The sequence below is a fragment of the Trachypithecus francoisi genome, unplaced genomic scaffold (genome assembly GCF_009764315.1).
Source record: "Trachypithecus francoisi isolate TF-2019V2 unplaced genomic scaffold, Tfra_2.0 Contig01461, whole genome shotgun sequence".
NCBI lineage: Eukaryota > Metazoa > Chordata > Mammalia > Primates > Cercopithecidae > Trachypithecus > Trachypithecus francoisi.
The window spans coordinates 11,652,632-11,667,530 of NW_022681433.1; the positions used below are offsets into that span (position 1 = coordinate 11,652,632).

At 36.8% G+C, this 14,899-nt stretch overlaps 1 protein-coding gene and 1 long non-coding RNA gene across 3 annotated transcripts in view; one reads left to right on the forward strand and one right to left on the reverse strand.

Moving 5' to 3' along the window:
* RXFP2 (relaxin family peptide receptor 2) overlaps positions 1 to 1,479 on the reverse strand; it is a 73,358-nt gene extending 71,879 nt beyond the window's left edge. The window contains exon 1 of one of the 2 annotated variants that reach the window (XM_033235779.1): positions 1,299 to 1,479. In XM_033235779.1, coding sequence (XP_033091670.1) covers positions 1,299 to 1,347 — 49 coding nt within the window. In that variant the 5' untranslated portion in view covers positions 1,348 to 1,479. The remainder of the gene's footprint in view (positions 1 to 1,298) is intronic. The other variant, XM_033235788.1, reaches the window with a different exon arrangement.
* The window catches only part of LOC117097696, a 162,424-nt gene that overhangs the window by 113,065 nt on the left and 34,460 nt on the right, over positions 1 to 14,899 (forward strand). The window lies entirely within an intron of this gene.

Here is a 14,899-nt window from a genome sequence, read left to right on the forward strand (position 1 = left end):
CTTGTCTTAAATCCAAGAACCTACTTTGTAGCTGTATATTATTAAAATCGTATAAAATTGAATATTCAAATGTGGATAGAACATGAACTTCTGAAGTAGGACCTTAAATAGGACCTTAAATAAAGAAATAGACTGCTTGCTACAACTGTGTTGCATGCCAGGTGAGTTCACATATTGTTTCTTCTTAGTTAATACTAAGTTTTTCATGTAAGATATATTAAAATTTAAAATAAAAGTCATGCTAGGTGTATGGAGATATGTATTTTAAATATTTGAAGTAAAGTTTTAGTATTCTTTTAAATTCAAAATAAAATTTAGATATTTTAAGTCTTTTAAAAATCTTTTGTTTGTTAGAAGTTTTAAAATAATTCCTCATAAATATTGCACTTTGTTTCAGGATTTAAAATATTCACTTGGAATTCACTTAATAAAACTGAATATTTAAAGAACCTAAAACAAATTTTTCAGAAAATAAAAATAATTTCAAATTTTAACCTTTATTCTCAGAGGTTTATCAAAATTCTTTAAGAAAAAATACAAATTAAAATATAAACATTTTTGAATAATGATAAACCTCAGCAAACCTTGGGTATGATTAATAGATTGTTTATGAATGTATAGGCTGACAACGAATCTTTTTCTTTAAAAGCAAGTGAAGATTTAAGTTTTATTTTTTGGTGACCTTTACAATGAAAATGGTGCTAACTTGAAAATTAAGAGTTTGACTGAAATAAAAATGTCCACAAATTAAAAACAAAAGAACATTATCTAAGTAAATGTACTTTTATAGACTTTTAATAACTTTATTTTGGAGAGGTTTACTCTCAGAGACAGATACTGTTTTTTAGATCTGCCTGTGGCTTTGGAGTTCCCAGTTTGATTACATTAACGCAAGATAGTTACTAACAATTACATGAATTTTATGGACACATTTCAACAGATTGAAATTCCACAAAACACAATTTTAGTTTATTAATTTGTCGTACTTTTTAAAACAAATGCCAAAAATATTTTCTGCATTTTAATTGATATAGTCAACATTGTTTTTTGACATACTTTATCTACAGCTTTAATAACATACAAAGGCATGCTTCCATGAAAAATTTGTTGCATCTAAAAATTACTAGGCTATATGGGACTAAAAGCAACGAAAGGTAATGACAAATAAAAGGCAAATTTGATGTCCGTTTTTTTTTTTTTTAACACCCCAATACATTTTTTACAATTGCCATAGAATTACATAGAAATGTATTTTTTGGGAATTGCATTCATTTAAAGCGAGAAAGTAGCAGCCTTACCTTTGACATGGATCAGAACGATGAAATGAAGTAGAAAGAACATTGTCATCAATCTGAGGCTGAAGAGATGTTTAAAACCAGAAAAATAATCATAGGTTTACAGCAATTGAGTTATTAGACGTATCCTCCTCATACCTCAGCAGGAGTTCTGATGTAGTAATTTCAGTGCCTCCCATGTTCTGAGCATGCTCACAGCTAGAACTTTACTGGCATGAGGGGAGACGGATTCTTGTCACTATGCAGGCTGTCTTTTTTGTTCTTTCTTTTTTGTTTCTTTTAGTTTAAATCTACAGTTGTGTTCTTGATCACATTCATTATGGTGTGTAAAAGGAGGTATAATAGGACTTTGGTATTATTAGATAAGAAACATTTTTTAATCACTTAAAAATTTTTTTTCCTCCAAAGCATGTACAACAATTTGCTCTTATTTAAATCCAAACATATATCGAAGTTCTTAAATATGAAGGATATAGGCTTACACGGAATAGGCTATGAAACTCTTTACAATTATATTTTCATGCAATAAACAAATGTCAAAAAGCTGCTTACTTACAGATACACAAAGAACACCCACTTCTATTCAAATATACTTAAATTTTTTCAAATGACATATAAAAAGATAAATATATGGCGCTGTGTTAAGTAATTACTGTAAAACATTCATAAAATATTTTCACTTCACATAATTCCCCCATAATCATATTCCTTTTTCTTGAAGTGAATAATTTTATTCTTCCTTCCAGCTCTCTGTTGCACACCTATTAGAAAACACTAATTATAATTTAGTTCTTACATCCTGAAAGCAGCTTTCTCAACAGCATAGTTAGTACAAGTTAAAGTATAAAAAGGGACTTTTGTTTGTAGGATTCTGTTGATCCCAGTGTAGTCATTAAGACTTCTCCAAAAAGATGTAGAATTTCTGTGTCTGAGTTTATATTTTACTAACAGGGAAATATCTATCTAGAATACAGTTTGTAGCTCTGATTTGGAGAGAAGATTTTGTGACTGAACGATGCAGATTCTCTTATATATTGTTGTTAACTGTGTCCTAACAACACTGAAAAAACTATCTTGTGGTGACTATTGTCATCACAAATCATAAAATATGAGGTTTTCCTTGTTCTTTCTTTCATTGTAGCCTTTGAAAGAACAAGGATTCAAACAGAATTTACAATAAAAAATACTGTATTTATCACATAATGTATTTAGTTCTTTTCTCTTTTTAAGAAGTGAGTTAAATTCCCTAAGACACCTCCCAGATACGTTTATATGTGGTCTCATCTGATCTTTCAAATCAAAAGAAAAAGCAACAGAGAGAATAAAGATGAAAAGAAATACTTCAAGATCATTTCTTACATTTCAAGCATCTTTTTTTTCCCTCACTAACCTCGAGGCCTTTTTAGGTAAAAATTACCTTATTTCACTTAAAGGAATGATTAGTTTTTCTCATGTTTTGTGTTTTGCTGTTGAGATGATGGATGCTAGTTTCTGGTACTGAAATTTTGAGCATGAGTTTTTAAGTGCAATTAAATACCATGAATTGTCCATCATAAGTCTATTTGAAGTACAAATATATTTTCTATGAAAATGTAATTTTTGGAGAAATAAGAAATGTCAAGATGTCAAAGAAATTAGTTTAGATTTCTTCATGGTATTGTTATTCCTTTCTGTGAGGCTTTTCAATGTTAATCTTTGAAATATATTAACACAAACATTCAGAAATCAATAATTATAAATAATAGGAACATCTTTGGCTCACTGGTTTTTATAGGTAGAATATGCAAGCTTTGAAATACCATTTCATTTAACATGTTTTAACTTTGACTTATCTGGTGTGAATATCCAGTCTTTTGCACTGAAACTGAAATGATTGACATTTACACAGGGATATAATATATGTGTTTAAATAAGAGTGAATGAATTTACTCTATTCTTAGAGCCACAATTGGTAAGGAGGCTCCAGACAGTGCTTCATGCAGAGCTGAGATGAAAGACTTGTGCAAACTGAATCCTCACTGGATAATTAACTTTGAATCTGCACAAGTGTATTTTATTGATCCTTGCCTGAATCAGCTCATCCCTTCATCCCAGTCTCCTGTTGGTAGGACCCTTACTTTTAGCAATAATACTATAAAAGCTCGTGTGAATATATTATTTACTGTATAAAACAATTCAATATAATTATGGCTAACTCAAGGGAATGTATTTACTGAAAGCATTAATTACCTAGTTCTATGTGGTGGGGAGAGGGCGCAGACATTTTCTTAGCTTCTACCGTCATTTTTATATACATCTTGGAAACTATTGTTAAATATAAAATTCTTAAATCAAGAACATAATTTATTTAAAAATGGTCAGAAACCCTAATTTTAACACATTTTCATGATTGTCTGATTGTTTTTTATATAGGGTATAATTCATTATCTTTCCAAATTAATGTTTTCAATTAAGATATTTACTAAACACTTACTCTACTTAGTGAGAGTATAGCCTTGTAAACATTTCTCACTTCTATAGCCTTTTTACTTTATATAGCCTCTTATGCACCAAACCTGATCCATTAGCAGTTAGTATCACTTTCTGTTTTGGGGAAAACCAGACCTACTGATATTCAAAGAACAAAGTATATGAATAGATAAGATCTGTCCTCAAAAAGATAAATTATAGAATAATAAACATCCGACTCCCAAGCTCATGATAGCAGGCCAATAATGGCAATGTTCCCTTGAATAGCCTCCTTCCCATAAAGCAAGTTATAGTAAAATCTGAGTAATTCAGCCATACTAGCTAAGTATTTGTGTTTATAACTATATATTAGCCTTTATATGTGAGGTTATAGCACTGTCATTTTTCAGTAAGATTTATTTGCACCCTGTGGGCACAGCAAACCTAACAATCACCTAATCTCATCAGCATAGTCAACATAGTGTGTCCATCAGGTGAGCAAACCAGTTCTGGCACAGGGTCCATTTTGATTAAGAAAGTCTAAATTAAGGGGTTTTTTTTTTTTTTAGACAGGGTCTTGTGCAGTGGTGCTATCATTGCTCACTGCAGCCTCAACCTCCCAGGCCCAAACAATCCTTCTACCTCAACCTCCTGAGTAGCTGAGATCACAGGTGTATGTGACAACATCCACTAATTTTTCATATTCTTTTTTTGGAGACATGGGATCTCCCTATGTTACCCAGTCTGGTCTTGAACTCCTGGGCTCAAGCAATCCTCCCACCTCAGCCTCCCAAAGTTGGGATTATAAGCATAAGCCACCATGCCTGGGCTTAAGTGTCCTAATTTTGATGTTCTAAGTTTAAAATAATTTAAGTCATGCTCCATTTGTCTGGGAATTTCAACTCTTGGCAAGCTCAACTACTAATAGTTGAGGAGCATAGTCACGTGAGGAGCATAGTCACGAACCCAGAGTAAAAAATAACCCTGAGACATCCACTACTGGCAGTATGGTAGATTAGATACACTGAAAAGACTTCTTGCTTGAAAATGCTGCAATAGCTCCTGCATAAAACAATTTTGTTGCATTTCTGGAGTCTTCAAAATGAGGGCAATCGAGTCTAAAGGGAAAACACATGACAAAAATAAAAACCAAATGCCGAAATGACAATGGAGCACAGTAAACAAATGTAAAAAGCAAGATTGGTTTGCAAAAAAATGCAGATATCAGCACTACAACTTTTAGGTCTTGAATCAGTGGCCAAATCTGAGCGCCAAGCCAGAGCTTCCTCGAAGGATCAGGCTAAAGACTATGAAAGGCTGTGTCCTGTAGCACCATTGCAAAAGAAATGCGAACTCCATAATAAAAATATCCTTAATTGAAACCCCTACATTTTATCCAGGTTAAAATCAACTAAATATGAGCTCATTATCAAAGATCAACCAGGGATATATGGGTAGAAGTTGACAGAAACAAAGCAATACATTTAGAACCCCATGTACTTCAAATATTGAGATGATCAGTTATGGAATGTAAACTATTTAAAGACTGCAATTATAAGAATAAATAAGGAATAAGAAACCATCAAAAAGCAACAAAGATAATTTTCAGAAATGAAAAATATGTTCCTAAAATTTTAAAACTCAGTGGATACGGTAAAGAGCTGTCAAGACATAGTTGATAAAATAAGTTGTAAATGGAAATAAGGGAGTGAAGAAAGTTCCCAGAAGGCAGCATAGATAAACAGGGAATGAAAAAAAAAAAAAATGAAAGAAGAGACTAGGAGGAAAGCAGGAAAAATTTCAACACACAGCTAATTATAGTCCCCACAGGAGAAACTAGTGACAATGAAGAGGAGATAATATCTGAAGAGATAATTATTGAGAATTTTCTAGAACCGATAAAATACAAGAATTTATAGATACAGCAAGGACAACTTCTACTAGGCAGGACAAATACAATGAATCTGTATTTACACATTCAGTTTTGAAATTGTATAATATAAAAGAAACCAGAGGGAAAAGACAGATCACCTACAAAGGGAAAATTAGAATGTTAGCAGACTTGCCAACAACAGCAACGGAAGCCAGAAGTGTAGTAATGCTCACAGTTCTGAGAAAAAATAACTGACAACTAAAGATTGTGTACCCCACAAAACGATCTTTTAACGGGAATGTAAAATAAAGTCATGCACAAGATATATGAATACTAAGAAGTTAGGTAAGAACCAAAATGAAAAACGCAGACCAAAAGTTTGATAGCGTTTCAGGGAGGGGAACAATCTGAGTTGCGAAGGTCACTAGGTGAAACCTCAGCTCTGTCCCTCTTAACTGATGGATTGAGAGATTAAGAAATAGTGTCAACTATTCCCCCAGTGGTACCAAGGCACACACGCTAAAGTAAGTCTGAAGGGTAGATGGAAGTAAAACAGATTCTTGCTTCTGTGTGAAACTGGGAGCATCCTCGGGTGCCTGTAATCCCAGCTACTGGGGAGGCTGAGGCAGGAGAATCACTTGAACCCGGGAGGTGGAGGTTGCAGTGACCCAAGATTGCGGGCTAGACCAAAAACTGGGTGGATACTCAAAAAGCATATTAGAGATATTATGGTATATTCGATTATTGTTTCCAATTATTCCACTCCCCGTAATAAGAGTATGTGCCCCCACATTTTGCCGTGTGCCTTGACAGGGCCTCTCAGTGGGTAATGTGTATTTTTCTGCTCCATGGACTTTTGACTTGACCATGAGACTTGTTTTCACCAACTGAATGTGACTCGATAAGACGTATGCCACCTTCCAGCAGAGACTTATTTGTTTGTCTGTTTGTTTGTTTTTTGAGAGGGAGTCTGGTGCTGTCATCCGGGCTGGAGTGCAGTGGCGCAATCTCGGCTTACTGTGAGCCTCACCTCCTGGGTTCACGCCTTTCTCCTGCCTCAGCCTCCCAAGGAGCTGGGACTACAGGCGCCCGCCACCACGCCCAGCTAATTTTTTTGTTTGTTGTTTGTTTGTTTGTTTGTTTGTTTTAGTAGAGACGGGGTTTCACCGTGTGAGTCAGGATGGTCTCAATCTCCTGACCTCGTGATCCACCCGCCTCGGTCTCCCAAAGTGGTGGGATTACAGGCGTGAGCCCAGCAGAGGTTTTATGTGTGCTTTTGTGGTATGGCATGGTCGTTTGTACTCCCCCATTCCTTAGCCAGAATGAGAGTCACATGGGCCATGCTTGAACCAGAGTTCAGCTAGGCCCAGAAGAGCCACACAACAGCCACAGACCCATAGGCAAGACATACAAGTTTATTGTGTAAGCCACTGAGACTTTGACTTTATTGTTGCTGCTGTGTTTGCCACAATAAAACTTAACTCAAACAGACAGATAAATCTGGAAATCATCAGTGTAATCCTTAGTTTTACAAGACTAAATCTGATGTGATTGGCCTAGAGGCATGTGCTGTGTATATTGCATAAATGAATACACAAATTTAATTTTTCTTTGCAGAGCTTTTCTTCTTTTGGAATGTGTTCTACATTATATACTATTCCCAAGTTTCTTATAGTGAATTATTCAAAGATTACTTCCAGAGCTGGCATTCCTTCTATTATCCACCAAACGATTCCTAAACATTAAATTCTTTTGTCTTTCCGAAATTCTGTGTAATGTGACTAAACCTCAATATGCATTTAGTCGACAGGTGCTATTTTCTAAGGCATATGTATCATAATCTTTTAGTGCCTTCATTTGAAAACTTCAAGGAACATAAAATAAATTAGAACGTTATTGGGGGCTGTTTAAATTTCCAAGTCTGTGTATTAAGTTTACCCTGAATAAATGTATTTTTATTTATAGAGTGCCAACCATATATATTGCTGGGTAATGATCTTTGATTTAAAGTGAAAAGTCACAAATCATTTTTATCTAAATTCATTTCGAATTCATTATGCCAGCTCTACATTTGATAGAATTGTAAAACACAGACCTGGCTGAGCCCACAGGGGCCCTCATCTGAGCTTAAAACCCACAACAACCATTCCTCTCTCTCTGTCTTCTCCTATCTCGCCTTTTGCGCGAGTGTGAACATTGATCTGTGCTTCATTTCTCGATTACCTCATTTCCCTCATTCTGACAGCTGCCTGAAGTATGCAGAAAAGTTTTCATCGTGCTAACTCTTGGGAATTTTTTTTCAGATAAAAATATTTTCTTTATTAATGACCCCAACTGTATTTCTTTAGATACAGGAGTTTTGAAGCAAATACTTAGGAGAAAACAAGTTAAGATTGCAACTCTTTTTTTTTTTTTTTTTTTTGAAACGGAGTCTCACTCTGTCGCCCAGGCTGGAGTGCAGTGGCACAGTCTGGGCTCACTGCGAGCTCTGCCTCCCAGGTTCATGCCATTCTCCTGCCTCAGTCTCCCAAGTAGCTGGTACTATGGGCGCCTGCCACCCCGCCCAGCTAAATTTTTTTGTATTTTTTTTTAGTAGAGATGGGGTTTCACCGTGTTAGCCAGGATGGTCTCCATCTCCTGACCTCGTGATCGGCCCACTTCGGCCTCCCGAAGTGCTGGGATTACAGGCTTGAGCCACCGCGCCCGGCCACCCTGCAACTCTTTACCAGCAATATATTGCAAAGTGAAACAGCTTAGAAAAGAGAGTGGAACGGAAGGAGAATGAGGGAGGGAAGATAAAGAAAAAGGAATTAAGTTGATCAAGTGGATTTTTTTTTTTTTTTTTAATTCTTGGGAGCTATGAAGTCCTTCTAACACAGCTCTTTTCTGCAGATTATTTTTCAAACGTGTACAAAATGAAACCAAGACAGAGAATTCTTTAAGTATCTCAAGAGGTGCAACATTAACAGCTACGATTACCAGTAGCAAATGTTCCAGCCTTCAGTTGCCAGCCACTTCCTCCTCCTGTTCCCAAGAGTTAGCAGGATAAAAACATCTTCCCCAGGATGCCCTAAACAGTTCATTTTAGATGAAAGAGTTAATGAGCAAAAGCAAGGCCCCAACTATTCAATACACAGATTAATCTCTGAATATCCGAGTTAACTCTGCTCCTCTTTGGGCAATCCTGGGACAGTCAGGATGTATATTTTTATTTCATTTATTGATGTGTTCGTCCATGAAATTTGGAGTTTACATTTCAGATGAAGTATGAGGGGGCGTGGCGTATGTAGAAGGCTGGAGTGAAGGGGGGTGTGGGAGGGCATCGCGTGCAAGTAGAAGAGGGGAGCATGTGAAGTGCTTTTTTTTTTTTTTTTGAGACGGAGTCTTGCTCTGTCGCCTGGGCTGGAGTGCAGTGGCCGGATCTCAGCTCACTGCAAGCTCCGCCTCCCGGGTTTACGCCATTCTCCTGCCTCAGCCTCCCAAGTAGCTGGGACTACAGGCGCCCGCCACCTCGCCCGGCTAGTTTTTTGTATTTTTAGTAGAGACGGGGTTTCACCGTGTTACCCAGGATGGTCTCGATCTCCTGACTTCGTGATCTGCCCGTCTCGGCCTCCCAAAGTGCTGGGATTACAGGCTTGAGCCACCGCGCCCGGCCGTGAAATGCTTTTTAAGCCATGGGAAGAAATGTAGACTTCACGTGGTGGGAAAGGGAGAGTAGTTGCAAAGCTTGAATCAAGGAGGGGAGAAAAGGTTGGCGTGCCCCATGGAGAGGGTGTGCTGGAGAGGACAGACCCTGAAGGCAGGAAGACCTGTAAGATATACCGCAGTCATGTAAGAAGGCACGAACCAACAGCATGGCAGGGGGAATGAGGAGAGGAAACAGATGTGAGATGTATTTTGGAGGAAGAATTGATGGGATGATGAGCCATGGGAGGAAGGGGGAGAAAGAGAAGTCTTGGGTGATTCTCAGGTCTCTGGGTTGAGCCACTAAATAACAGACCTGCGAAGGGGAGTATTTGGTCAGGATGAGGTTGGGTATTTCAGTGTGCTGAGCCTGAGAAACCTGAGGGACATCCAGACAGCAATGTCCAGCCAGCAGGTAGAAATAGACGTCAGAATGCAGGAAAGAGGTGCAGTCTGGGAAACAAGGAGTTTCACTTGCCAAAATATTTCCTTAAAATACTTTAAGACTAAAGGGATTGAAAAGCTAAAGGGCAATGCAATTAAATTTTTAAAACCACTCAGGTGTTACATAATAGGAGATATTCATTAAAAGTCATTACAGTTCTAAGGCACTGAAGATACTAGTGCCACATACAGTTAATATCAGATCACTATCTAATGAGCATTTATTATGTGACTAGCATACACAGGCTTCAGTTGAGTAAACCCAAGGAAAGGAGGCGGAAAAGAAAAATCACCCCTCACAGCCAGCAGTGTTATTTTTCCGTTTGAGACGATTAACAACCAGTCACTTAGGAAGTCATACAATAATTGTATTCTGAAATTAGCTGGATCCTTCAATACAATACTATAGATTTCAAAATGGATACTTAAGGCATACAGAGTTAACAAATGAATGGGGAAAATAATATTAAAACACTAAACTCTGTGAAAATGTTGAAATATTCGTATATTTTCATGGGATATAGAGTAGCTTATTTCAATGAAATTTATGAGGTCAAATAACTAGACTTTTTCAAGCACAGAGCCAGAGAAAGACTGAGATTCTCTATTAAATCACAAAGCCACCTCCAAGGCAGATGCATTGCTCTAGGACAATTGCTCTAAGGCTTTATGTTAGGAGTCCCCTGGGTTCTACCAAGGACCAAGGGATCTCAGAGGGATTCAGAAAGGCAGCTGAGATAGGGGCTGAGGTACTGGAGAGAGAAATGATTTCACTGGCTGGTGCCAACAGTGGCCTGAAGTTTTTCTGTGTATATATACACATCACGGAGCACAGCTAGCTGTCTAGAATCTGAACTTCCTTCGCTTTCCACAGGCCTCCTGAGGCTGCAGATATTTCCTTCTATTCTGTACATCTCTGAGTCTATCCATGATGTTCACGTAGCCATATTTAACATACATATTATTCATTGTTACATTATAGATATAAAATATATGTGTCATCTAATATGATATGACTTAGGAAGACTGGACTTGCAGGAGGACACGTCCTCACTGCTGTGTGCCTAACAACACAGTATACGAAAAGCGGATGTGCTGAGGGAAAGAACTTATGTAGTAGAGCAATCAGTGACAAACACTTATAAGGTGAACATGTACAATAGAGAACAGTTAAGAAAAATAAACTGGGGGCCGGGCGCGGTGCTCACACCTTTAGTCCCAGCACTTTGGGAGGCTGAGGCCAGGAGTTCAAGGAACTCCTGGATAACTTGAGGCCAAGAGTTCAAGACCAGCCTATCCAAATGGTGAAACTCCAACTCTACCTAAAAAATACACACACACACACACAAACACACATGAATTAGCTGGGCCTGGTGGCGCACCTGTAATCCTAGCTACTTGGGAGGCTGAGACACAAGAATTGCTTGAACCCGTGAGGTGGAGGTTGCAGTGAGCCGAGATTGCACCACTGCCCTCCAGCCTGGGCAACAGAGTGAGACCCTGTCTAAAAAAATAAAAAATAAAAATAAATTTAAAAAAGAAATATAAACTAAAACAATGAGAGGTTTTCAAATGTCATAGCCATACTTTGAAGAATGCCATGGAAGTGGTCAGGGATTTCCAGAACTGTATCTATTATTTTCTTTTCTTCTTAGGGAAGATCAGAAAGTGAGAAGGCTTCTCTTCCAAGAGTATGATAATAATAGTTACAGTTTTTATTCACCTCACACCTGGCAGTGTTATTTTTCTATTTGACATGATTAACAACCAGTTACTTAGGAAGTCATACAACATATCAACAACCATATCAGGCAGGATCACATTCAGATATTGTTAACAGAACAGCAGCCTGTGGTTCAGTAATAAATACCAGTTTTTGCAGGAGTGGTTTGGTTGCTGGTTTTTGGGGAGGGCCAAAGCTTACATCATCATTGGTTTCTGTGGCATATATGTGAGCTTGGTGCTTAAGAAATATTTATCGGGTGGTTTGGCTTTACTAAAGCAGAGTTCTTCTATCAGTTTCTTATTTTTATGTTGTTCAATTTTACCTTAAGATATTTGCTGTTGAAGGGTTTCATCAACAAATCTCTTGAGGTAACTATATAAAGAACTGTTTGGAATTATAATTCTTATATAGCTGTTGCCAAGCTCAGTGATATATGAAGCCTTTAGTGGATATAGTGGATGCATATGGGAACTCTCCTGAAAACCTGAAACATTGTATGCAGTTCTGTGTTTCTTAGGAAACACAGATTTTTTTATCTATAAGACTTTCCTAGGACAAATCCTGTGGTTGCTAGATGAGATTATGATTTGAACTGGGTCTTTGTAAAATACTAGCTTTCTAGGAGAAGAGAATTTAACTCATTCTTTTAGCACTCAATATAAACAAAGTAAGCAAAATATGTGTTGTAGAATAATGAAAATATTTATTTAAACAAGTTATTGAAAATATTTATTTAAACAAGTTGTTATAGCTTATATACAATAAAATCACTAATTTTATGTTTACACTTACACAAATTTGAGTTCCTACATTTCAGTCCATAATAAATGTTGAGTTATTTTTTTGTTTATGGTATGTGAAAAGAGTCAAGGTTCAGTGTCTTGCATATGGCTGTCCAATTGCTCCAGCAACAGCTGTTAAAAAGATTATCATTTCCCTATTGAATTACCCTGAAAACTCTGCTAAAAATTAATTGACCATACAATTGTGGGTCTATTTCTGTTCTTTCTATTCTATTCTATTGAGTTTAGTCTATCCTTTGGCTAATACCACACTGTCTTAACTCCTGTAGCATTGTAATAAGTCTTCAAAACACATTCTCAACTTTGTTCTTTTTCAAAGTTGCTTATGCTATTCTAGGCCCTTTGCATTTCCACAGGATGAGCTTGTGAATTTCTACATTTGCTGGTATTGTGATTGGAGTTGTGTGGAATCTGGAAATAAATCTGGGGAGAATTTACTTCTTAATAATATAGGATCTTCTGATTCATAAACATGATATTAGTGGCTATTTATTTAGGTCCTCTTTAATTTCTTTCAGCCATGAAAGTTTCAGCCATGAAAGTAGTTTGCAGTGTACAAATCTTGCATATATTTGGTTAAAATCATCCTTCATTCTTTTAGATGTTATAGGAAATTATATTTTTTAAAATAAAATTTCACTTCAAAATCCCAAGACTTTGGGAGGCTGAGGCAGGAGGATGGCCAGGGGTTTGAGACCAGCCTGCATGACACGGTGAGACCCTGTGTCTACAAAAAAAAAATTAGCCAGGTGCAGTGGTGCATGCCTGTAATCCTAGCTACTTGGGAGGCTGAGGTGGGAGGATCACTTGAGCGCAGGAGTTTGAGGCTGCAGTGAGCCATGTTCATGCCACTGCACTCCAGCCTGAGCAAGAGAGCAAGACTCTATCTTTAAAAAATTCATTTGCAATTTTTTGTTTCTGGCATGTATATGAAATACAATTGTTTTTGCATATTAACTTCATATACAGAAATCTTGCTAAACCTACTTGCTAATTCTGGTAGCTTTTTTGTAAACTACTTAGAATTTTCTTCATAGATTATCATGCCATCTGTCAATAAAGACAGTTACGCTGATTTCCCAATCTGTATGCCTTTTGTATGTTTTTTCTTGCCTTTTTTCACACGTTGGAACCTTCAGTAAAATGTTGAATAGAAGTGATGAGAGTGGACATCCTTGACTGTTCCTGATCTTAGGGGGAAGCATGCAGTCTTTTACCACTCAGTATAATGTAAATTTTTTTTCTAGATTCTCTTGATCACATTGAAGAGGTTTCCTTCCATTCTTAGTTTCCTAAGAGTTTTGTGCTGTTGTTTTTTAAATCATGAATGGGTGTTGGATTTTGTCACATTGTTTTATACTTCTGTTTAAATGATCTTATGCTTTGTTCTTAGCATCTAAAAGTTTTTCATAGACTATCTCAGTCTTTCTCCCAAACCTGATAGTTGTTTTTGTTTTTGTTTTTTTGATATCACTGCTTTAAAAATGATATTTCCCTGTTTTCTTTCTTTATTTTCAATGAGAAGCCTTTGATTATTCTTATTTTTGATTTCTAGTTTGGAATATGGGTCTTTACCCACTTCTAGTTCTTTTTAAGATTTTTCTCTTCACAATTGGTTTTAAGTAATTTGATTATAATGTGTCCTTTATTGTTTTTAAAAAATGTTTCCTGTGCCTGGAGTTTGTTGAGCTTCTTGGATCTGTTGGTGTTCAGTTCTTACCACATTTATAAAATTACAGTAATTATTTCTTCAAATATATTGATTTAAGGAGTTGTAGCACTCTTATAGGTAGACAGAAAGAAAAAGTTAGAACAGCACTATCAAAATTCCAAAGTTCAGAGGACATTTTGAAGGCTAGCTGAAAGGCTGGGCAACAGGTGCATTTTAGGATTATGGAGAAGGAATTGAATATATTAGATGGTGCATATCATAGAGAACTTTAATTTTTGGCATGAAGCCTTTGTTTGGATTTGACGCAACAAATGACAAGAAGCCATTTGTGGCCACTGAGTAAGAGAAGAATGGAGGCAACTGTTTTAGTAAGACTGATCAGGCAGTTTATGGGAACTGGAACAGAGAAAGAAGAGACTGGAGGATGAAATAGTAATTTGGAAAACGGCAACATTAGATATATATCTCACACAAAACACAAAAATAAACTCCCAATGGATTGGAGATCTAGAACTAAAAGGTGAAACCTTACAGTTGTACCTCAGTATCCACAGAGGACCGGCTCCAGGATGCCCCCTGTAGAAAACAAAATCCACAGATATTCAAGTCCCTGACATAAAATGGCTTAGTGGTTGCATTTAACCTATGTACTTCTTCCTGCCTACAGTCAGGTGTCTCTTTTTGGTGGGGATATGTTCTGAGAAATGCGTTGTTCAGCAATTTCATCACTGCATGAACATCACAGAGTATACTTACACCAACCTAGATGACAGAGCCTACTACACACCTACATACTTATATTCTATTGATTATAAGCAAATCACTGGTCCTACCCCCTACTGAAAGAAAGAGGATTTCACAAGGGCATGAATATGAGGAAGTAGGGATACGGGTGCATGTTACAATAGGCAAGACTGTTGCCATCTTCTCAAGCAGAAGCTTGAAAATAAGTAA